This window comes from Nelumbo lutea, chromosome 6 (assembly GCF_056320005.1).
Source record: "Nelumbo lutea isolate HS-2025 chromosome 6, American lotus-T2T, whole genome shotgun sequence".
NCBI lineage: Eukaryota > Viridiplantae > Streptophyta > Magnoliopsida > Proteales > Nelumbonaceae > Nelumbo > Nelumbo lutea.
This window is the reverse complement of record NC_142689.1, coordinates 6,291,921-6,314,687: the sequence shown is the minus strand read 5'-3', so window position 1 is coordinate 6,314,687 and position 22,767 is coordinate 6,291,921. Positions and strand designations below refer to the sequence as shown.

Sequence of the window (22,767 nt, the reverse complement as noted above, 5' to 3'; positions counted from 1 at the left end):
GAAAGTTAACTTGCACAAGTTTCTTCAGTTGAGCTCATACACATATAGCTAGAGCAGAGGAGCAGAGGAGCAGAGGTGGGGAAAAAGAAGCTAAAGACTAGGAATTTGGGTGCGATCTGAAAAGCAGCTAGCACTTGTAGAATCTAAAAAAAGGTGGCCATGTTGTGATATTCCCCCTCGCACTAAACAATTTCTCATGCAAGTTCTTTATGGGACCAAATCTGTACAAGAGGAAACCCAAACTGTGCTAACAATCTCCTACTTCAAAAGCATTCCAAATCTTCCATAAAAGCAGAAAGACATGAATATCAACTTTTTAGGTTGAACAAAAAAGACATGTAACCCTTTTTCCTATTGCATTTGGAAAGAGACACTTCCCTCTCCCCCCTCACATTCTATTCTCTCCCACTTTCCCTTTTAAGATTTTTATTTTTCTCTTTTGGTTTGTTTAATTATTATTTGAGCTCGATCACACTAATCCAGATAAGCATCTAAACTGTCTAACAGATTCTCCAAGGCAAATGCAAAAGGACTCAAATCTCCTTGACAACAATAGCAAATTTTCACCTTTAATTTCCAAGTATTTATATATATAATAATCGGATACCACCTATAACCAAGAATTGTGATGATTTATTTCATCTAGTATTTGTAATCCATGAACCTAAATCGTCCTTGGCTTGATTATTCTGTCCTAAAAAGATGCATGGTATAGCTTGTCTAACATTGAATCTAAGATCGATGATGCTGGAGAAGATAAATTCGCATATTCAAATCTTTTTGATTGCTTCACTGGTATTATTCTTTTTTGGAGAGAACAAATTAACCTTGTAATTAATGTGAAGATAGCTAACCAATTTATCAGTTAGAACTGATGAACTACGTATTTAAATTTTCTAAACAAGTCAGCCTTCCCAGAGGCACAGGAGAGCTTAGTCATTTCGGTATAAAGTATGTTGATGTCCTCTCTTTGTTTGGACCCCTTATTCTCTCTTTGAGAAATTACACTGAAGATGCCCCTCCCCATGTTGATTTTTACCTTTCTTTCATGCACGTCCCATAAAAGAAAAGTTATTCAGTCTCAGTCTCTCTCTCTCTCTCGCAGTTGAGTTCAAAATTTAAATATAAAATAATAAATTAATTATAAAAATCGTTTTTGTTTGTAATGTCGGGCAAAGATTGTGGGGCTAGCTAGCTGAAACTTGAGCTATGAATAAGGGGCCTCCTCTGAGCAGCAGCCACCTAAGCAACTACGTGGAAGTTTCTTGCTGGGTTGTTCGGTTAGAGCCGTTAGGCTCATCCACATTATCTGCTGCGCTACTACGACTCTGAAAAAGCTCTCGAATATGGAAGAGAATATATAAAGCAATAAAGAGATTCGATCTCTTTGGTAATTAAGTAAGAGACAACAATTTGCAAGTGCTTAGAATGCGACTTCTGTTACTAATATCATTAATTTATTATCATGTGGAGAATAGGGACTCCCTATATATACCTAGCTAGAAGCTTTAATTCAGCCAAGCCGACTTTCACCAACAATACCAACAACAACAACATTATATCAAGCAAAAGATAACTTTCTTTCCCCACACACACAGAGAAAGAGAGAGAGAGGGGGGAGGGGGGATGCCTACGCTTATCAACATGATCCCTGTAGTTAGGATGACGAACAAAGAAAAAAAAGAACGACAATAAACAGAACTGGGTCATGTCTTTAGAGACCCTGACCTCGGATCTGCCTCCCCCACTGAATCTCTTGATGACCTTATCAATTATCATCCTACCGGTACCGGATAATTCTTTTCTTCGATCGGTTGAGATCTGCTAGAGACATTAAGATGAACATGCTACACACCCCAATCACAAACAAACGCCTCAACAATTCATACTGGTATCAGACATACAAGCAATTGGCATGCTTAATTTGTGATTGGAGCATGTAGTATGTTCTACATGCTTTTAAAGATGGCAATTTCTTCCATCCAGGCGGGGACCTGCCCTGATCGAATCGGGTGGGGATGCATGGGGACCAGTTTCCCCACACAGGGACTGAGATGGGGAGATTCCCATTGGCAAGGATGGGGAGAGCATTATCTGCCCGGCAGGAATCATCACTCTATATTCGACTATGATGTTCGAAAAACATGATACTGGAAAAAAAATTATAACCAATCATGTGGGTTTTCATCAAAATTCATCAGGGGTTATTTTGTTAAAGCCTTTGCGATATCATGTGTTTCTAGCATCATAAAATTTCACTCACACACACACACACACACACACACACACACACACACATATATATATATATATTAGGTTTGAATATATCTGAATATATTTAAATCTATTTTGATAAAATTGTCAATTATAATTATATATTTTATTTAAAAAAATTGCACTGAAATAGACAAGATGATAGCAACCATCATCTTGCCCAAAAATATATATGCATTGCTAATAATATGTACATTCTTAGGGGATGTTTGGAACCATGGCCGTTTTTCAAAAAAACGGTGCCACATTGGATCCATATAGGCGTTTCAATAAATGCCCATGTATCTCATTGATTGGTTTAGTCGATTATTAAAAATGCAAGCATGCCTCGAAAATTGGAACCCCACCGATGCATTGGCATTTCATGCATCCGTGAACCATTTCTCCCACTAGTTGACTGATGTATATCCTATGAGGTGTTTACCTGTCAGCACATACATGAAAAACATTGATGAAAATCACCTTACCAAATAGCATAGTATTGCTCACTACCAATGTGGCAGAATGGGTCTTAAAAGCATGTGCATTTTTTCTTGAAAATTGGTCCCAAAAAGCATACACGCTTCCAAACACCATGTTATATATCTAAGATTAATTACAGCCGATTAAATTAAAGTTTTCTGTAAAACAGAAATTAGGAAGATAGCAATACTAACCCAAAATTGAAGTCTTAAAAAATACAGTTACATCAATCTGGACCAATTAAGAGACAGGAGATGTTGTACCTCTCAAATTCATTTTGTTAACACCATTTACCCAGGAAGAGATCATCTTATGTACGATTAATCATTAATGTTTCTAAAAGCGCTTGAACAAAAAAAAAATGTTATTTGTGTAAGAGCTCCCAGCCGTCTGATCTGTTTAAACTTGAGGTTTGAGGGGTCCCAGGCTAATCATGGCCACTACATATGGTATAACCTTGGAGTAGTCACATAGTAGCATACCATTCATGAGAACTCTCCTTTTTCACTCGTCATTCACTGTCTAGAGTATTATTTGCAACAAAATTCATTACAGCAACCATAAACAAAGAGTGCCCCACATTTACCCTTGCATATGGAAAGATGTGGAGAAAGCGACGCAGAGATGAAATAAACAAGTAAAAATAATAGATCTCAATTCTCGAAAGTGGAAATGAAATGGACCCAAGTCATATCCTATGGGTAGGTAAGAAAGAAGTTTAAGAAAAAAGAAAATTAACACTCCACCTTCTGTAGTCTATATAGCATTAGACAAGTGACAAACACAACAACCAGCAGACAGTTTCTTTTGCACAAACTCTTTCGGTTTTTTGTATGAAAACAAGGAAAAGATATTATACAGAGAAATTAAAATAATAAAATGAATAGTAAGAATAGTAATAAAGATGATCTTATAATCATGATGGTGATGATTTTCATGAATGATTGATTTGCTTTGGGTCTTTGGTTCTCCATCTATTGTCACCTAGAGCAGCCTTGCTTTCTTTTCCCTTTTTTTTTTGTTCATTTGTTCTTTCTTTCCTTGCCGCATTGATTATTGTACAGTTAGTTTTGCTCATTCATCAGTCCCATCCTAACACCTAGAAAAGAAAGAAAAAGAATAAACCCTAGAAGGGTTATTGGCTTCTTCTCCAAAAGTGCTGCAGGGTTTTTAGGTATTGATGGTGATGATCATGATGTTGTCTGTTAGGGATTTTTGGTTTGCTTATTTCCTTTATATATATTTGCTCCTACCCATGATGATCCGGGTTGCCAGCGTCTGGCCAGAAGGAGTACTTCAGCCATTCTGCCTCCTGTGGGTTTGTGATGGATGACTCCTGCAATTACAATGCATGTATGGAAACATGAGAAATAGGTTTAGGACATATATTGCTGCAAAACTGCATACAAAAAGAAGCTGTTTTCCCTTGTCTTTCCTCCTCCTCCCTCTTTTCTGTCTTTCTCTCTCCACTTTCAATTTTCGTTTGGGCTTATTTGTCGTTCATTTTTTCCCTTGTTAATACAAGTTCCAGGTCCAGACATAGGAAAGCCTTTTCTTTATCTTTATCTTTTCTTTTTTTTCCCCTTTCTCAAAACCCAATTAGCTATTTAATTTCACTTCTTAATTGTTAATTTGCCATGACACATGAGAAAAGCTTCTCTACCCCTTTTCCTTTTTCTTTTTATTTTAAAAACTGATTGTATTCCTGTTCTGATTAGTAGCCAGCTTAATCTAAAACGAACAGCCCACAAGACGAGAAAAAGGAAAAGCTATAGTTTTTTTTTTTTTACTTTTTTTTTATGTTCAAAATGAAAACGAGAAGAGTGGTTTAGACAAATCCCATATTTATAAAGCAAAAATATCCCTAATGATTAGTCAAAAGGTTCACATGTTAAAAGACAAAAAACACCCTCAAGTTTTGACCATTGTCATTACCAACAGTAGTTTCATTGGGTCTTTTTACTAGGGATGTGCCCGGTTTATCAAAAATGGAATGCGCCTAAATCATTCATGAAAGAGAAAGGCAAGGTTTATCTTCTTCCAAAAATTGACGGGTTCTGTTTTCATATATTTTGCCTTTCTGAAATTAATGATTTAATACTGTTTATGTATATCCGTTTTTATCATTTCGATAATTGATAGGTTTTGTTTCCATATATTTTGTTTTTTCTGAAATTATTGGTTGGATCATGCTTTTGTTTATATACTGGAAAAATACAACTTTTTATCATTAATGATTAAAGAAAAAAAAATTCTTCCTTTTGTTTCTATAATAAGGTTCCTAGTAAAAGAAGAAATCCAACATTTTCTTATTTTTCAAGTTAATTTGTATGTTTTTACTGAATAACCAAGGGAGAAGGAAAACTGCATTTTTAATGCTTTAAATCATTCCATTTTAGGCTATTCTTCAGCATTCTTTTTTTATTCATTTAAACAGAAAGCTCTAGTCTTCTTTGTTTATCAAACCCAAGATAACTAGCTAGCTAGTTTTCTACTATGCATGTGGGTTGATGCCAACAAACATGCCTAATAGAAGAAGAAAAGAAAACAGAAAACCCAAACTTACTTCTTTGATGTCTGTTGAAGTGCAACCCAACAACATTTCTTCTAAACCAGATGCAGACCTTCCTCCCAGCTTATGTTGCTGCTGCTGCTGGTAATACTAAATTGATTCAGTTAAAAGAAAAGGGATTAAATAAGGAAAAGGAAATATATATATTTAAGTGCTTATATGTTTTAATTACAGACTCTAGTAGTTGCTTTGTGCAACTTGTCTATTATTAAAAGTAAAACCATTACGAGTTCATTTCTGGGCTCAGTCACTCGAAACATATTTGAGTAACCCCTGATAGAGAAACCATTCGCACCAGCTGACCCGGGTCAACTGCCTAAAACCAAGAGTTATGTTATTCCTGCAAAATATCCTAATTTGATCAAATACCTGCTGATTTTGGAGGATTATTCTTGAGACATGGTAAGGGTCTTCATCGAGAACATTGGAAGTGTGATGGAGAGGAGAGATGATGGTAGAGAGAGGAAGCGAAGGCCTGCTGACATGGAAGGCTGTCGTGGCCACCTGATGATGGTGATGTTGATGATGCTGTTGTTGTTCATGAGTCTTCTGATGTAGGCCTTGATGATCGTGCTCCTCGCACGTGCGAACTGCTGTGACTTCTCTTGCCTTTGAAGCTTCTCCCATCCCTACCTGTACCCAACAGGCCATGAGACACAGTTGCTAGCTAGTCAATTTCCTTATCATTTTATCATCTTTTCTTTCTTTATTTGGTCTCACTTTCTGTTTAACTGATGTTTCTTTGATTTGGCTTTTTATTCATTGATACATATCAACTTATGTTAGATGATAATAATAAGTTTGAATACTGTGTATTCAAGCAACTGGTGTAAAAAAAGCAATCTGAAACTTTTTCTCTCGGTTTTTGATTCATAAAGGATAGTAATCTTGATATCATATTCATGCCGCAGCACAATTAATAATAAAGTTGTTTTGTTTTCCTTTCTTTCTTTCTTTTTTTTTTTTTTTTTCTTTTGCACCCTCAGTTTTGTAAAGAAAGAGCTATATCCTGGATTACCAACCAAAACCACCTGTATCGATCGATATGAATTTTCTTTTATTTTCTTTGCCTATATTAATTTCCCGTTTAACTTGTCCTTATTTTGTGCTATCTGTTTGAATGATCAAGAGGAGGAACGAACGTACCTCATCGAAGCTTTTCCTGAATGGGCCGAAGCTAAAATGATCAGATTTCATTTGTTGAATATCCATGGCACTGTAAGCCGAAATTACAGACCCAGCACCGGATAATTCATCTCTTTGGGCGCTAACATCCTTGGAAGAAGAACAGCTCCCGCTACCACTGTCTCTGCGATGAGGTTCACCACTGCCCTCACCGGTGGTTGCACTCCGGTCTGACCAATTGCATTGTCTGGGTTGTGTCTGATAAAATATCTTCGACACCACGAGTTCTCCTTCTTTCTCTTCTTCGTGCTGACCCAAGTGGTATTGGTGCATGACCCAGTTAGTTTTCTCGGGTTTCCGATGTTTGCCGAAATTGGTGTAGAGGACCAGAATTTTCTTGCACCCTTTTTGTTTGCCATTCACCATTACAGGCCTCGTCTTGCCTGTTTTGTGCCACCGGGTGTCACCGCCCTGCAGATCGCATTCAGTTTGGATTTTTCTTCTCTTTCTCGTTCCTGTAGTATAGGCCTTGGAGGGTCTGTGGAAAAAGTGCCTGCTCAAACCATCTCTTGTGACTCCTGCAATGAAAGTGAAAGCAACGCCAAAATCAAAGTTAGGTTTATTTAGGTGTAACAAACTGTAACCGCTATCTATACTTGCAAGATAGAATATGATACAAGAGAACAATACAAACATGCTTCGAGTTGTATTTGTATCTCCAGTGGAGTTGGAGACAAAAGAAATGAGCTACCAGTATAAGTTTTTGATGAGAGAGAGAGAGAGAAATTTCCATTAACTTTGACAAACTGGTAGAGGTTTAATTGATCTACTTTGCCAAAGTTGACAGTCCTATGTTAGAGAGAGAGAGAGAGAGAGAGAGAGAGAGGGAGAGAGAGAGGGAGAGGGAGAGGGAGAGAGATGATGATGAACTCGTAAATATTCTAACCTGGAAGCTTTTCTGGATGAGTATAACAAATTCCGTCTTCACCTTCAATTGTAGGAATGAATTCATCTATGAGAGGGTGAGATTTGGAGTCTTTGCCTTCAACTTTGGCTTCAAGGTGTTCGATCAGTTCTTGATCTGTTGGATCAAATTTCACCCCTGCTGGAAGACCTAACCAGTCCTGCAAAACCCATTTAATTCAGAAAGAAGAAGAAAAAAAAAACAAATTAAAATTTGTGTGTACCACTACGAATCTTCCTTGAAGCATGTAACTTGATATTCAGAGAAACAGTGAACTTAAAGACAAAATTTTATCATAATCAAGGCCTAGCATCATTCTTATCTTGTTTGATTCCGATGTGCAATCTTTCAGTTCAAGAAACGAATATTATTATTATTATTTTAATTCTCCGTACCGGTTTTCGTTCCAGCTTGTGTCCGCAGCCTGGGCACTGCTTGGATCCACACATCTGATGCTCTTCAAGCTTCGCGTCAATAAGATCAGAACTGCTGACGGAGCCTATGTGAGTCTTATTCATGGCTGTTTAACATACACTAGAGACCGTTTTTCTTCTTCTCAGCTGTTACGAAATTCTCATCTTTCTGTCACAGTCCATTCATTCAGGTCCTCCTGATCCAGTTCTCTATTTCTCTAACTCGCCAAAATAGCAGCAAGAAATGAATATCATCTGAATTCCGATTTGAAGGCATACAAATCAATAGAAATATAAAGTTTGAGCCCAAACTGAGATTTGATGGTGCAGAGGACGAGAAAAGAAAACAATATTGGTTTTCGAAGAAAACTTAGAAACACTATGACAACAGAGAAATTCAATACGAAGAAACTAAAAGTTTTCTTTTTTTTTTTTTTTTGTGATATTAAGAGATTAACCAAGTAACAAGTTGGCAAACTTTGAAGAAACAACCAACTAGATACATGTATAAACTAAATTTTTTGAAACCTTCGACTTTTGCACAATCAAATCCAATCTTAAACGGGAAATTTAACAAAACCTACAATAAAAAAAAAATTATTGGAACAGAAATAGAATGAAAGAAGACGAACCCTCTGTATTATTCGGACAGAAGAGGAGAGAGAGAGAGAGAGAGAGAGAGAAGAAGGAAATAGGAGAGGCCAAAAGAAGAAACTGTAACTGTGGAATTGAGCTATAAACCCGCTTTAACCATGGAAAACACCAGAGTTCCCTCTACTTTAACTGAAGCCGATGAAAAAAAGGTAAAGGGGCTCCCTCAAACATCCACCTTTAAGACTTTGCTGATTTAAGAGTAGCGCATGTAGACGGTTAAGAGAGAGAGAGAGAGAGAGAGGATGAAAGAAAACCCAGCTGCTTTCTAAAGCTATATTGCCGCCACCCCCCCCCCCCCCCCCCCCCGGCAACTTTGTTTTGTAGCCTTGACTACTAAAGCAAAAGCAAGAAACGGCCTTCACAGCTGTTACTCAGGCGATCGACATACATTCAAAAACATGACAAACCTATTAATGTTTATATATATATATATAAATATTTATATATTCTTGGTTAAATATTGAAAATAAATAACAATAGTTGGCATATTGAGAGTAGAAAAAGGAGTTTACGAAAGGTGATAATTCATCTTTTACCAAAAAGGGTGATAATTCATTTTCTTTTCTTTCTTTTTTTATTGGCTCAGAAGTTAAAAGCTTTTACCTGTTAAAAAAATACACTGTCATAATATTGAGGAGTTAACCCCAGAATGTTTGAGATGAACAAGAAAATTTAACTGTTTCTCTCTTTGAGAATTAAAATTATATTAATGAAATGTTTTCTATCTACTATTAGGAGACTTATCCGTAATGGACAGTAGGAGAGAGACAGAGATTGCTAAAAATAGAAACACTAGAGATGAAAAATATGATAAGGAACTCACATGGTGTTTGAGCTGGTGTGCTGAAATCATGATTCTTTTGCCATGACAGTTGCAGAGAGAGAGAGAGAGAGGGAGGTGAATTGGAGGGTTGCTTGATATGCAAGGCAAAAGAGCAATATACAATGGACCCCCACCACTGCTTCTACTTAAAAACTTATGAAACATACAATATTCACAAAACGTCGACAAGAAGCACTTTATTTATATATGTATGTATTTATATATACATAAATTTTAAGATAAAAAGAATAAAAAATAAAAAATAAAAATTTTCTAATTTATCAAAACTATCCAACAACTCGTTTTGATTTTATCTTTAGGTGGGTGGGGTGCAATGCAATACATGGTGTACTCAATAGCCTTTTTTACATGCATTAACAACAATAACAATAATAATAATAATAATAATAATAATAATAATAATAATAATAATAATAAAAAAGTCTTTCGTACATGCACATGAACCCTAGGAGTCTAGGACCACCCCCAAATGGACCCCTCCCCATTTTTACTCCAAAAATTAAATTTGAAAAAAGAAAATGGGGCAAAAAACAAATGATGCTTCACTTCTCATTCCCAACTAAAGTTCTGTCGGTAATGGGCGGTTATGGCCGTCCAACTTGATCATTGGCATGGTAGAGGTCATGATATGTCCCATAGTTGAATCCATGCATCCTATTCTTATGACATCTATGGTCCCATGCTTAATTGGAATGTATATATAGAGAGAGAGATGTTCAGTATTTAAGTAAACACTGATGATGGCTTTCTAGACAAGTCTTCAAGCAATGACATTAACCCTCCTATATATGGCGTGTAAATTTTGGACCCAAAAATTACAAGGTCCAATTCAGGATTGAAGACCCATTAGGAATCAGGTCCAACCCCGGTCCAATCAACGAGTACCTGGTAAGCAATAAATCTTACTAAATTGAATTTTAGAGGAAAGAAAAGAGAAAATCCAATATCAAATTCCACAGACCTGATGATAGGTTCCAGTAATTTGGCGAGTCCAGCCGTCCAGGTGTAGAACCACCACCTTTCATTCTGGAGAGTGGGGCCTGAAGACCGGTTTCGGTAACTTATGGGCCCGGCCGGCTGAAACTGACTCGTTGCTTGGAGCCCTATTAGTACTAGTGCTAGTTTTACATTTTATTTTAAAAAAATGGAAAAGAAAAGGAAAAAAAAAAAAGAGCAAAACGATATTGTCCATCCAAATGAGAAAGAGAAAGGGACCGTGTAGCAACGGGATTACGTGGACAAAGTGACAAACCCGTCTAGAAACCCTTTTCCAATGTAATTTTTTTTCTTCTTTTTGTTTCTTTTATCAAACTTGACCGATAGCTACGTGAACGTGAGTGAAGATGTACCGCCACATGTTTGTATTCAACGAACTTAGCGGAAGAATGGGCAAAAGAAAGGAATCTCTATTATAGACCACAAAATGCGGTCTATTAGCAACCAATATATATACCAGCATCCACAACAAAGGGAGGCCATGCAACGTTGTTCACAGGGTCAAATCAGCGGAATCAGAGTATCAGACGACCGAAACTGTCCAATTTGTAGACTTTTGTGCGTCACCATCCATGGCTGTGAAATGACCGAATTCAATCTGACCGTTGACTCTTCTGAATCAAAACATCTTAGCTTTTAGACCGTAAATGTGCATCCGCATCCGCATCCGCATCCACATCCAGGTACTTCATGCATGGTCGGTTATTATTTACTATTATGATCTCAAGGTCGTCAGTCATACACTGCCTACAAAAGTGTGAGGCATTTGCTTACTGCCCTGGGAGTATAAAGTATATATTTGGTGGTGAAAACTGATCGAATGATCACCACCATCCGATCTGAATTACTTTTCTTTTTCTTATGAAATGAATTTTAGTATTGATCTCAAATTAGCCGATATATCCTCTAGGTGGGACCACTCAGAATTGAGGTCCACGTGTCCCCATCCTTTATATGGTCAGTTAAAATTGCTATTGTTTAGTTTATTTATGTAAATATAAGAAAGAAATGTAGAAAGGCTGGAACCGGGACCACTTAATTTCCTTCTACTTCTATAAGACGGAAATAAATCTGGTGCAGAATATCAACGAACCTCACTCAGACAAGACAAGAACCCTTGGTTGTGGGTGGGGGCCATAAACAAAACTAATCTCCAATGATGCCGGGCCCATCAGGCCCACGATTGTTGTAAAAGCAGGAAGAACATCAATTTTCAAGAGGAAAAGGGGAACTAAAAACAGGAGAAAATATTTCGTTTAGTTAAAACGTAAATTAATAAATGGAAATATGATTGTAATGAAGATATAAGAGCATACAATAATAACCGAAAAGAATAAGGAATAATCGCTGGTGGGGGCCATTTCAAACACTTTCACTTATTCACGGACTAGGATTGCAAGTTTGTCTGCGAGTTGGGTACGAATCTCAACCCTATGGAAGGCAAGGTTAGGTCTATCTAATTTTGGCTCTGGCTTCTCCCACACTTCATCCCTGCATATCCATCAATACACGTCTCTGATTTTTTTTTTCTCATGTATCTAGTAACAAGAGTCGAGAATCTCTATAACTATGATGGATACTAGTATCTTTGGTGATGTTTGACATCGATGATGATTTTTTAGAAATTGGTGATGTTTAAATCAGTATTTTTTTTTTCAAAAATCGGTAAATTTTGTTATTTGACATCATTTCTATCATATAAGTTGATTTTTGAAAAATTGGCTTTTAATCAATTTGACACTCATTCTTAGGCCAAATGTTTTTGTATTAGATTTATTATACAGTGTCATGTTAAATGCCATGTCATACTAAAAAAAATGGAATTATCTAGAAATCAAGAAATCATAAAAAAAAATGATTCTTTGAAAAGGGTTTATCTAGAGGTATAAAGTGGCACATGCTAGCCCGGCACGTGGATGGCCTACGCAAAGTGTGGGCCATGTTGTGTTGGCCCAGCACGACACGGCTCATGGGTGGTCTGTGCAAAGTGTGGGTCATGTCGTGTTGGACCACAAGCTGTCACAGGTCGTGCCACCCTCCCCAATGAATAATTTGGGGGTCTGCCCGGCACGGTCTACAGCCCAAGCCCATGTGGGCTCGTGCCATGCCACGGGTCGAGCTGGCCCGTGGGCTGAGCCTTAGGCCAGGTCAAGTCGTGCATCAGACTAAAGCTATTTATTTTAAAAAAATGACAAAAAACTTAAAATTTTAATTTTATATTAAATTTGTATTTAAAATTGCTTATATATGTAATAATTAAATAAATTAGTATAATAAAATTAAAAAAAATATATTTATTTTGTTAATATATTATATACTATATATTATTATATAATTATAATCTATATAATATTATATAAATATATATAAAATATATATATGGGCCGTGTTAGGCCAGGTTGCGGGCTGGGCCATGCCAGTTCGTGGACTTAAAACCCCAGACCCAGTATGGCCCACATGATCGTGTCGGGCCTGGCACAGCCCACGGACCATTATACCAAGCCGGTCCAAGTTCATGCTAGACCACGGGCGGCATGGCCCGATTTACAACTCTAGGCTTATATCAAGAATCGATTTTTGATAAGTTTATTGAAAATCGCTAAAATCGGCCAACCCAATAAAAATTTCAACGCCTATTCCTATAATGCTGATGTGGCTTTAACATGACAGTAATTTTCAAAAAATCTATGCCAAACATCACCACAAAGACTCGGTAAGTTCGGCAACAAGCGACTTGACTCGGCCCCGTTGAAGATCAAGATCAAGACGACTCAATAATTGACAACTCGGGCGCCTCCTGTCTGCCACCAGTACTCTTATACGAATACGTGTTAACCCTAGCTAGTGCCATCTGAAGAGTTAGAGCTACAAAAAAGGTTAATTTATTTTATTGAGGTTACGAGATCGTTGAGTCTGAGGAAAACCGGAAAAGGTTGCTATGAGCTCTTTTGGGTTGTCTCTTTAGTCCATGGTCTAAAAGATTGTTTCAAGGAGCAAACTCGTTTAACTGTATAACGACTCCACTCCGACGGTTAAAAAGTGAGCTAACACCTTCACCGAGATAAGACTTTTTTTCTCCAGTGAGCAGTGATCATTAGATCTGGTCATGAGCAGAGTCGTCCCTCTTTTCAGATGACAGATGGAGACTCATTGAAAGTTGGTGGATCAGTACAGCCAGAAGGAGTCCACATGACATGGTTGGGGTTAGGGAGCCCCATTCTTTTGAGCAGACTTCACTTTAGGTCTCTCACAGACAAAATCAGACCCAACTGGCCGTGCTATCACTTATACCAGGCTGGCTTAGCCCAGCACTAACCTTTTTTATCACCCCTCGAAAGGGTCACCTTTGTTTATGACTATCAACCCATGCAAAAAAATAAAATAGAAATGTTACTACAAGGCTTATTAGGACTGAACCCTAACTTTATTTCACAAAAACCACCGGAATATTTTTCTGGTCAATCCTCAGAAATATTTTATACGAGTAGTTTGCGTGATCATTCCTCCGTCATCCCCAACCTACCTGAACCCACTAGTGACATTCCCAGTAAGATATATTTTCCTTCGAGTAATTAGTAATTGGCTCAGGGTCTATACTCTAGCTCCAACCTTTGTGTTAAGGAGTACAAATGCCAGCTTGACCAAAAAAAAAAACAAAACAAACAAAAGGGTGCGCAATGTTGTGCTTCATTCTGTTCCACCGGTCTACAGACTTTGGCCCGCAGACTCGGGGCCTATTTCCATCACATCCTCTTTTCCAATCCCCCCCACGCCCCCACCCCTTTACTTTTTGGTCAACTTTGAAGTTTGAACTTCTTAACGACGCAAAAGACATGGGCCAACCCCGCTCAGCCCATTAGAGATGGAGTTTGCTTTACCTAGGTGCAGCCAGGGAGGTTGCGCCACGGTAGAAGAAAGTTTGGTAATTCGATTGGGATGGCAATATCAAAGAATTCTGGGCATGGAGAGGCTACTAGTTGACTAAAATACCCCCTGGCTATATCCTCTAAAAGTTAATAGGGGTGTATGTATACATGACCCTGTCTAAGGATTCAAGTATAACCCTTAAGGTTCATGTTCTCTTATAAAGGGAAAATTCCCGATCAATATCCTGTACTTTGGTTCAAGTGATAATTTGGTCCCTAAATTTTAAAATGCGATAATCTAATGCTCGAACTTTCAAAATGTGATAATCTAGTACGTATCATTAATGGATCGTCAGTTATATATATCATGTGACTTCATGTGCGATTTAAGATTTTTGAAAATGTCAAAATTATCCTTAAAACCATAAACCAACACCCCACATACATGGGATTGGCTAACAAATGAGCTGAGGTGGTAATAAATTCTCATTTTCAATCTCACAAACCAACTACAAATCACTTCCACTCTACTTCAAGTTTGAGAGAGAGAAAAAAATTCTTATCTGCTTCACACTTGGATTCAAAATCTCAAAGAAGACCAAGCTATCAAGAAAAGCCCTTCTTAAAAAAGTTTCTTCACATCTCATCAAATGCAAAGCCCAAAGTGAACAACACTACAACACCTCAAGAAGCACAAGAATTATGGCAACAGCCCTCGTCTTCACCATTTTCAACCATTTACCAAAGGTTGCTCATGTGATCGAGCAAAATCAAAGAGAGCTAAATCCTATTGTATTTTCTTACAAAATTCTCACTTTACAATTTGTCCCCATATTTTGTTTGATGCAATATGTGAAATTTGTGTTGACAGGGTGATTCAGTAGATTAATTCTACCATGCAAAATTAGTTCAGTTTTATCTTCCCCATTATCAGTGACATTATATCGCTCTAACAATAATTCAGAGAGGAGACAAGATTTCCTGAAAGCAGAAGCCCTGTGCACACTTTCTAAACCTTGTATTTGAATTGTACATATTTGTATTTACATTCTTTCTAAACTAAGTCGTAAAAATATATCCCCATGAATTTAACATTCATGTAGGGGAGATATTCGTGATATGTGGCTGGATGCCGTTTGGATAGACTTTTTGCTTCCAGGAGGTCCAATCATTTAGCCCAAAGTTCATCCCGGACCAAATTTAAATTGGATTAGGCCCCCTGAGGCCTGACCTGGCCCACCCACTAAATAAAGGATGCCCAGAAATTACCTCGCTAGAATCCAGAAGTTATTGGATCATCCATTCATGTCGCCATGAACGTCATAAAAGCTATGAACAATGTTTTAAAAAATAATTCCGAACCGAAATCATTCTGACCATTGGTTTCTAGGTCAACGGTTTGATCATTCGGTTCGAACTGACAGTTTATTTTAATAAAAAATTAAAAAATAAAAAACATCCAAAAATTATTGAACGGGTCGAATGGATTAACGGTTTGACTATTCGGATCAATGAATAATTGACTGATTCAATGATTTTTTATCAAGGACTAGGTTTGAGGTAAAACAAAACTGGTTTTCTGGACAGTTCCTGGGCCAATGGTTCAACCATCCAGGTCAAGGACAGCTCAAAAACCATGGCTATGAATGATAGGCCCTAAATGGGAGAATACTTTGGCCGTTGGGGCTGTTGAAGAAATCTTTCCTCATGACACATCAAAGTCATCAACCCATGCAAACCCTTTTCAATCTTTTTTATCAAAAGATTATTGAATGCAATTACTCTTTTTTCCCACACTTAGTAGCGTGTCATGCGGAAGAAGTTACTCAACAGTTTCCTCAACAACGTATGTGTGAAGATTGCCACCTTAAATTTAAGGCGATGATCTTCAGTTCTCCCCCTAAACCACTATCGGCCTAGGTCAAGACCACTGGCTTAGACGGAAAAGACGGCCACCCTTGAAGGTCGGTCTGAAGTAGTTCAATTTACTAAGTGGCATGCAGAACCGCCCACTTAGCATTAATAAAGGTGGCAGCTCTGACCGCTGCCTTAAATTTATCAATTCGTTATTTCCATTTTCAGACGGAGATCTGAACCACCAGTTTAGATCATATTTGACTGTCACCTTAGGTCAGTCAAAACTCTATCTTCTTAGGTGGCAGTCTGAACCGTCGGCTAAGGTCCCATTTGACTGCCACCTTAGGCTAGTCTAAATTCTATCTGCCTTCTTAGGTGGCGGCCCGAACCGTCGGCTTAAGTCCATTTGACCACTGACTAGTAACTTGCTTATGGCTAAGCCGGCAGTTGCATGATCGCTGATTTTGATTTTTTTTTTATATTAGCTTAATTTCATAACAAATCTCAATTTAATACAAATCTCATGATAATTGATACATAAAAAACAGTTTAAATAAAAAGGCAATTAAAAACAAAATCTATTAATTGAATTATTAGTTTTATAATATCCAAAATAAATTGTCTAAATACAATATCTGGTTGACATATAAAAGTACAAGGAATTTAAAAAAAAATCAACTTCTCGAATAATGCAACATGATTTCTAATGCAAATCCACTTAACATAATGGTTGAACCTGCAAATCATACCATATAACTTGTTAGGGAACGGAGTATATACAAGATCAAGTAAAATGAAATGAAAATCTTTAAAAGAATATTGTTTTCTCACTTTATAAGAGCTGACTTTGGACAACTTGGACGTTTGACACTTGAGCTGCAAAAGAATGTCGATTTAAATTATTTATAAGATCAAAATTTTGCAACTGATGACAATTCAAAAAAATGCAACTGATAAACAATTTAAAAAATGCAATGTAGGCAAAGAATGGGAAAAACTTTGTGGAGGTTTAAATAACAAACCATTAAGAAAGTGAAGTAATATTTAAGTACAAATGCAAAGAAGGTATAAAAGAATATTGTTTTCCTATGATGTGAAGGCTGATTTTACTCTTCAACTTAGACATTAATCTCAATTATTTGACACTTGAATCACAATTAATCTTCACTATAGCAATTAAGAGGAAGGTCTTTGCTAATGGCGCAAAATTGTTTTTTATTAGGATGAGTAAGGAGAGCAGATTGAATGGCATCCTTCCAACCCCATAGCCTAAGAGCTGCTATGGCTCACTGATGACAACTTTGACACAACAACCTTAACAAAGCAAAGCACCCTAAGAGACGTATGCATGTCTCTTTGAACCCCCTTCTCCCTCAGAAAGACATGCATGTGGTCCAGGTTGGATTCTTTCAATTAATAAATGACATGGACCTGTTTGGATTCATTTACATAAGATATGTACATGACCTGTTTGGATTCATTTACATAAAAATGAATCGGATTAGATTCTTTGCCCATTACATTTGGGTTGGATAAGACTTGGACTATTTGCTTATGGGCCCATATTGTATTGAGTTGGATTGGACCATAAATCGGTCCATTGACTCCGATCCCCTATTGATAATAGTCCATATAGTCAATTAGGGTATTGACAACAATTAAGAATGAATTTGTTGCAATGAGAGTTTCATAGAACTGAGGTGTGATGAAACTCTATTGGATTTTCCCCATTAATAAATTTATGGTTCAAATGTTTCATTTGAAGCAAAATTAGGTATATGAAGCAAATAGGAAAATAACATAATGATCAAACAACAATTGCTTACCTGGCCTTTAGACTACAGTTTGATGATACCCCGCCATTTGCAATTATCCATTTTGGAGGGGATGGCAACCCAAAACTAGCCTTCAATTATTGTACCTGAAAGTGGATACTACACAAGATTATAGATGATCATCCTCCCATCAAAACCATAGATTGTACATAAATAGAAAGAAACACACTTTAAAAGCAGTTGCATAGGTCACGACATCACCACTTCCATTAAATGGACCAATTCAAACCAATTTGATCTGAATCTGTCTCTCACCTCTCAACTATCAAACAGTGTTGCTACTCTTACACACTAAAAGGAAGTGTTTCATAGCAAAATTTTAGATATAAGTGGGCTTTTTTAAAGTTGTAACCAAACACACTAAAAGGAAATGTTTCAAATTTCCAAAATCCACCTTAATGGTTTTTGCAACTCTTGGAGTTCATGCATGCAAATAGTTTCTTCCTTTGGTGGCAACAGCTTTAGTTGCCTTCTCTCTCTCTCTCTCTCTCTCTCTCTCTCTCTCTCTCTCTCCCAATCAAAGAAGCTGCAACTCTATTATATAGGCAGCACATTCTCTTGCTTGGTATTTATGCATATGAGGCTATGAAACCCACGCTGAACCTAATTTGCACCCAATTCTGCAAGTTCTTGGAATCAGGGCACTTATAAAATAAGTTCTTGGAATTATGGTGGCTTTTAGATTTCCCAGGGAATACTTCCATTTATAATTTGTTTGAATCAAGGTAGAAACTGAACTTAAGTCAATTATCTCCTCTTAGAATGCACCTAAGAGATCATAAACTAATGGTAATGCTTACTTCAACATATACTTTCACAAACAATTGAAGCCAAATAATATCAACTTAAGAATAACTTCTATGAGATCTCTGAACCTTTGACTCTTTAGAAGCATACAACATTCACACCAACTCTAAGAGAATGCATTTGAGAGGCAAAAAATCAGAGCAGTATGGTATTGCTATATATGTTGAAACAAAACTTAATAGAGCTATTGACATTTTCAATTGATTTTAGAAGTATGGTATTGCAAATGGTTTTATTAGGGGGTTCCTAGTGGTTATTTCAAGTTTCACAAAGAAAGTTATAACTTATTGTTATACTGTTTATTCAAAGTTGTGGTTGTACTTGGTTTTGCTAAAAGAAATTTCAATGCTTTAAAATTAGTTTCATTTCATTTTTTCATTTTACCTTCTACCTAAATTGTCTTAAATCACCAACCACCTGATTTGCAATGGCAACTCTTGCACCACTAAAGATGAATAGCAATCATCAAGGATCACATCATATTGATTTATATAATCACCAACCACTTGATTTGCCTCGAAACAATGACTTTGTTGCATGAGTAGCTCAAGTTGTGGGCCACTGGAGACATAATCATCAAAATCACATTCATTTGTGATGGTAAAGCCAATTTCATTAGATATCATCCGATGTGGCCAAAAGAACTCATAAGTTGTAGGGATGTCCCTATCAGGCTTGAGAAGTGGATTCCCAATCTATTTCAAAGAAAAAAGAGACCGAGATTAAAAATACCCCTAAACATTCAACCTGGACACCAAATAGATAATAATTCACATACAAATATACAAAAAGAGTAGTTTTAAAATTTAGAAAGTTGTCTTACAGCTACTCCTTTGATATTAATGAAACATGTTGAGTGCTTATTGTGGTTCAATAGAACATCAGCCAACTGTGGTATGTAATTCCTTATAAACACAAATATACTTGTTAGCAACAACCTCAACTGGAAGTGGTAAAAAAGTATTATATGGGCCAACATTTTGTTATCACCGCAAAACATTCAACTATATTTTTCACAATTTTGCTACTATTTATTTTATGTCCAAATTTGTGTAAGAACTTTCAAGAATGTCCATCATCATTTGTCACAATTGACAAGATTTTTATAAGTATTGATATATGTTCGATGATTTTATAGGTATTAGTATTCACTACTTATGGAATAAATAATATAGAAAACAAAATGGATAAAAGTGCTGAAATATTCAAGTCTTGAAATTTTTCTAGAACCATTCTTGTTTACAATATGTCAAACCTACATAGCTTTCTCCAATTAGAGACAAATCTCAGGACTTGTACTCTAGATATTTCTCTGAAGACCCCAACCATTTGGGAAAAATGGCCCAACTCTATGAAGGCACCCCACCAACCGAGGAACCACCCAGACCTGAATAATGAAAATTCTCATTAATATTCTGTATGCATTGGACCAATTAAGTTACTTTAGAGTTGTACCTCCTATGGTACTACTTAAACAGACAAGATTTGATATACTTCCTTTTGCTAGGGCTGGATGCTTTAGACCTGTTATAGAGGAAACATCTTTGAATAGGGCATTCTTCATTTGGAAATTCTTAATATAAGAAGGTCTTTGAGGATTGTTTGTCCTTGACTTCTCTTAATCAACATCCTAAGGCAAGAATTCAGTTAGTTCTAAGCATCCCAGATAAGCATTCATAGCATTTAGGTTATATTTTATTCAAAGCTCTAATTTTTACAAAAGTCAATCATCTAAAACTCTGATCAACATCAGTTGTGAGAGGTAGTGATGTAGCCGTTTTCGGCCACATACCAATGTTTTGTGATGTAAAAATTTTTTGGCTAAGTACCTTGTTATTTGACCCAGTGGTGACGTGCCTTAGTGATGAGCTACTTGGTGGCGAACTGCCTAGTGGCGAACTGCCTGGGGGTGAACTGCCTGGTGGCGAACTGTCTGATGGTGAGCTCCCTAGTGGCGAACTGGCTGGTGGCGAACTGCCTGGTGGTGAACAACCTAGTGGCGAACTCCCTACTAGGCGACCTGTGACTTAGAGAATGGTGGAGCTCCCTGGTGCAGCGCAACCCGACTGCCCTCAGCATGAGGTGGTCTTCTTTCCTTTGTAGGCAGTGGGAGTTGAGGGACCTGTGAGAACTCCATCTTTTCCTCCTCTTTGTATGCGGCGGGAGCTGAGGAACCTGCAAGAACTCCATCTTTTCCTCCTCTTTGTATGCGGCGGGAGCTGAGGGACCTACGAGAACTGAATCAGAGGATCTAGGGGTATTTTCCCGACGGGGGCTCTCTGACGCTTAAGTTAGCACTCTGATTGTAGAGAGCTTTGAAGATAATATTGGAGAAACGAGAGAGCTAGAGAGTAGGGATTACCTCCACATTTTCCCCCTTCTCTTTTGGGGGGTGAGGTCTTTATATACCGAAGTCCTCGCGGGTTAGGTGGGTGAAAAGCCTCCAAACGGTAAGACTCGTCATATCCCGTCAAAACCGGGGTATGTGGTGAACTCCTCGAGGTCGTCAAACTGGCGCTTGTGTTAGGGGACCAAGTCAGCGCCTGGGTCAGGTTGTCAGGGCAGCGCCTACGTCAATCGGCAGGTCGGTGTCTAGGCCAGGTTGTCAGGTCGGCGCCCGTGTCAGTCGGCGGGTCAGTGTCCGGGCCAAGTTGTCAGGCAGGAGATCTTCCTGCGATACGCCAAACTACTCCTATACCGTGCTTCTCTACAAGTGATGAGCTACCTGTGGCGAGCTGCTTATGGTGAGCTGCCCATGGCGAGATGCCTATGGCGAGCTGTCTGTGGTGAGCTACCTATGGCAAGCCCTGGCAATCGCCTGTGGCAAGTTGCCTATGGCAAGCTACCTATGGCGAGCTACCTGTGGCGAGCTGCTACCTATGCTTGTGGCAAGCTTTCTATGGCGAGCTACCTATGGCGAGCTGCTTGAAGGCAATACTTAGTTGGCACGAGGTGCCACGTGTCACAATTCCACTAGAGGGCCAAATATGCCCTCATCAGGTAGCATGGGAAGAAAAATGCCTACATTAATATTAGTCCTTTTAATTATTAAAAAATAGTTACTTTATATGATATCAAAATAGAGCATTATTTATATATAACATTTTTAAGCATTCCAAATCACAATCAAATGGTCTCATTGATACTGCTAGGTTACAGAAACACCTAGAAATGGTAAGTGATGAGGGCAGATCTGGCCCTCCAATGACACTGTGACACGTGATATCTCGGAACAAGTAGGTGACACCCAGAACCACTTAGGCAACAACTTGCCTTAGCCAAGATGATGGTGACCAGCACAGTTGCCGAACTGGTGACCTGGCACAGGCGTCGAACTGGAGACCTGGCACAGGCGCCAACCTGGCGACCTGACACAGGAGCCAACCTGGCGACCTCGACGACAATTCGGGTCGGCAAGAAGCACCTCGTTCAGGACCAACCTGCAACACCTCATCACTAGCCGAAGTGACCTCAACGCAAGGAGCGACCTCCCTCGAGGGCGTGCCGGTCTTATTGAGGTCTAGGTAGCGACTTGCAAGATGTGCTCGCCGACAAATTCGGCATGCCTATCCCAACACTCCCACGATCCTTGGAAGTTGGCCCACGTACCAAACATTCTGGAGGGTGGTCAACGTGCATGGCAGTTGCCTCCGGGAATCTCGGACCACTTAGGCGGCCTCTCGGAAATCTCGAATGTGGTGCGTGAAGCCCACGCCAAACAATGCCTATATAAAGGCACCAACCCCAATGGCATAGGGGGGGCAAGTAAGCATATTCTAGCTCTCATACTTTTATGATTTTTAGCTCGCAGTCAAATATGAGAGTATTGACTTAATCATCGGAGAGACCTCGTCGGGTTAGCCACCCCAGGTCTTCTGACATTGATTCCTTGCAGGTCTCTAAAGAACTACAAAACTCAACAATCAATCCAGCTCGGCACCTAATAGGAAACTCGGCCCTCTGGTCAGCTCGGCACCTAATAGGCAGCTCGACACTCTGGTCAACTCGACACCTAATAGGTAGCTCCGCCCTCTAGTCGGCTTGGCACCTAATAGGCAGCTCGTCACTCTGGTTAGCTTGGCACCTAATTGGAAACTC

The 22,767-nt window shown here is 38.3% G+C and overlaps 1 protein-coding gene across 8 annotated transcripts; it reads right to left on the bottom strand.

Annotated features, from left to right (window-relative positions):
- Positions 1-3,453: 3,453 nt before the first annotated feature.
- LOC148847047 (NAC domain-containing protein 75-like) lies at positions 3,454-9,381 on the bottom strand. Of its 8 annotated transcripts, none has more exons than XM_088948702.1 (7): positions 9,288-9,381; positions 7,793-8,028; positions 7,380-7,557; positions 6,455-7,011; positions 5,678-5,941; positions 5,303-5,398; positions 3,454-4,072 (listed from the first exon to the last, which is right to left on the bottom strand). In XM_088948702.1, exons 2-7 carry the CDS (start codon positions 7,913-7,915, stop codon positions 3,986-3,988), a joined length of 1,305 nt encoding a protein of 434 aa, XP_088804828.1. In that variant the 5' UTR covers positions 7,916-8,028; positions 9,288-9,381; the 3' UTR covers positions 3,454-3,985. The 8 variants fall into 8 exon arrangements, with proteins under 8 accessions (XP_088804828.1, XP_088804832.1, XP_088804825.1 ...); XM_088948706.1 differs by lacking the exon at positions 9,288-9,381 and adding an exon at positions 8,443-8,749 and having other exon boundaries at positions 5,303-5,386; positions 7,793-8,065; XM_088948699.1 differs by lacking the exon at positions 9,288-9,381 and adding an exon at positions 8,443-8,740 and having other exon boundaries at positions 7,793-8,065.
- Positions 9,382-22,767: the final 13,386 nt, after the last annotated feature.

Excerpts from the sequence above, each read along its gene's own strand:
- LOC148847047 (XM_088948702.1), bottom strand. The coding sequence starts at position 7,915 with ATGAATAAGACTCACATAGGCTCCGTCAGCAGTTCTGATCTTATTGAC. Across the intron at positions 5,399-5,677 it reads TAATCCTCCAAAATCAGCAG|TATTACCAGCAGCAGCAGCA; the intron begins GTATTTGATCAA and ends GAATCAATTTAG. Across the intron at positions 4,073-5,302 it reads CTTCAACAGACATCAAAGAA|GAGTCATCCATCACAAACCC; the intron begins GTAAGTTTGGGT and ends TTGTAATTGCAG.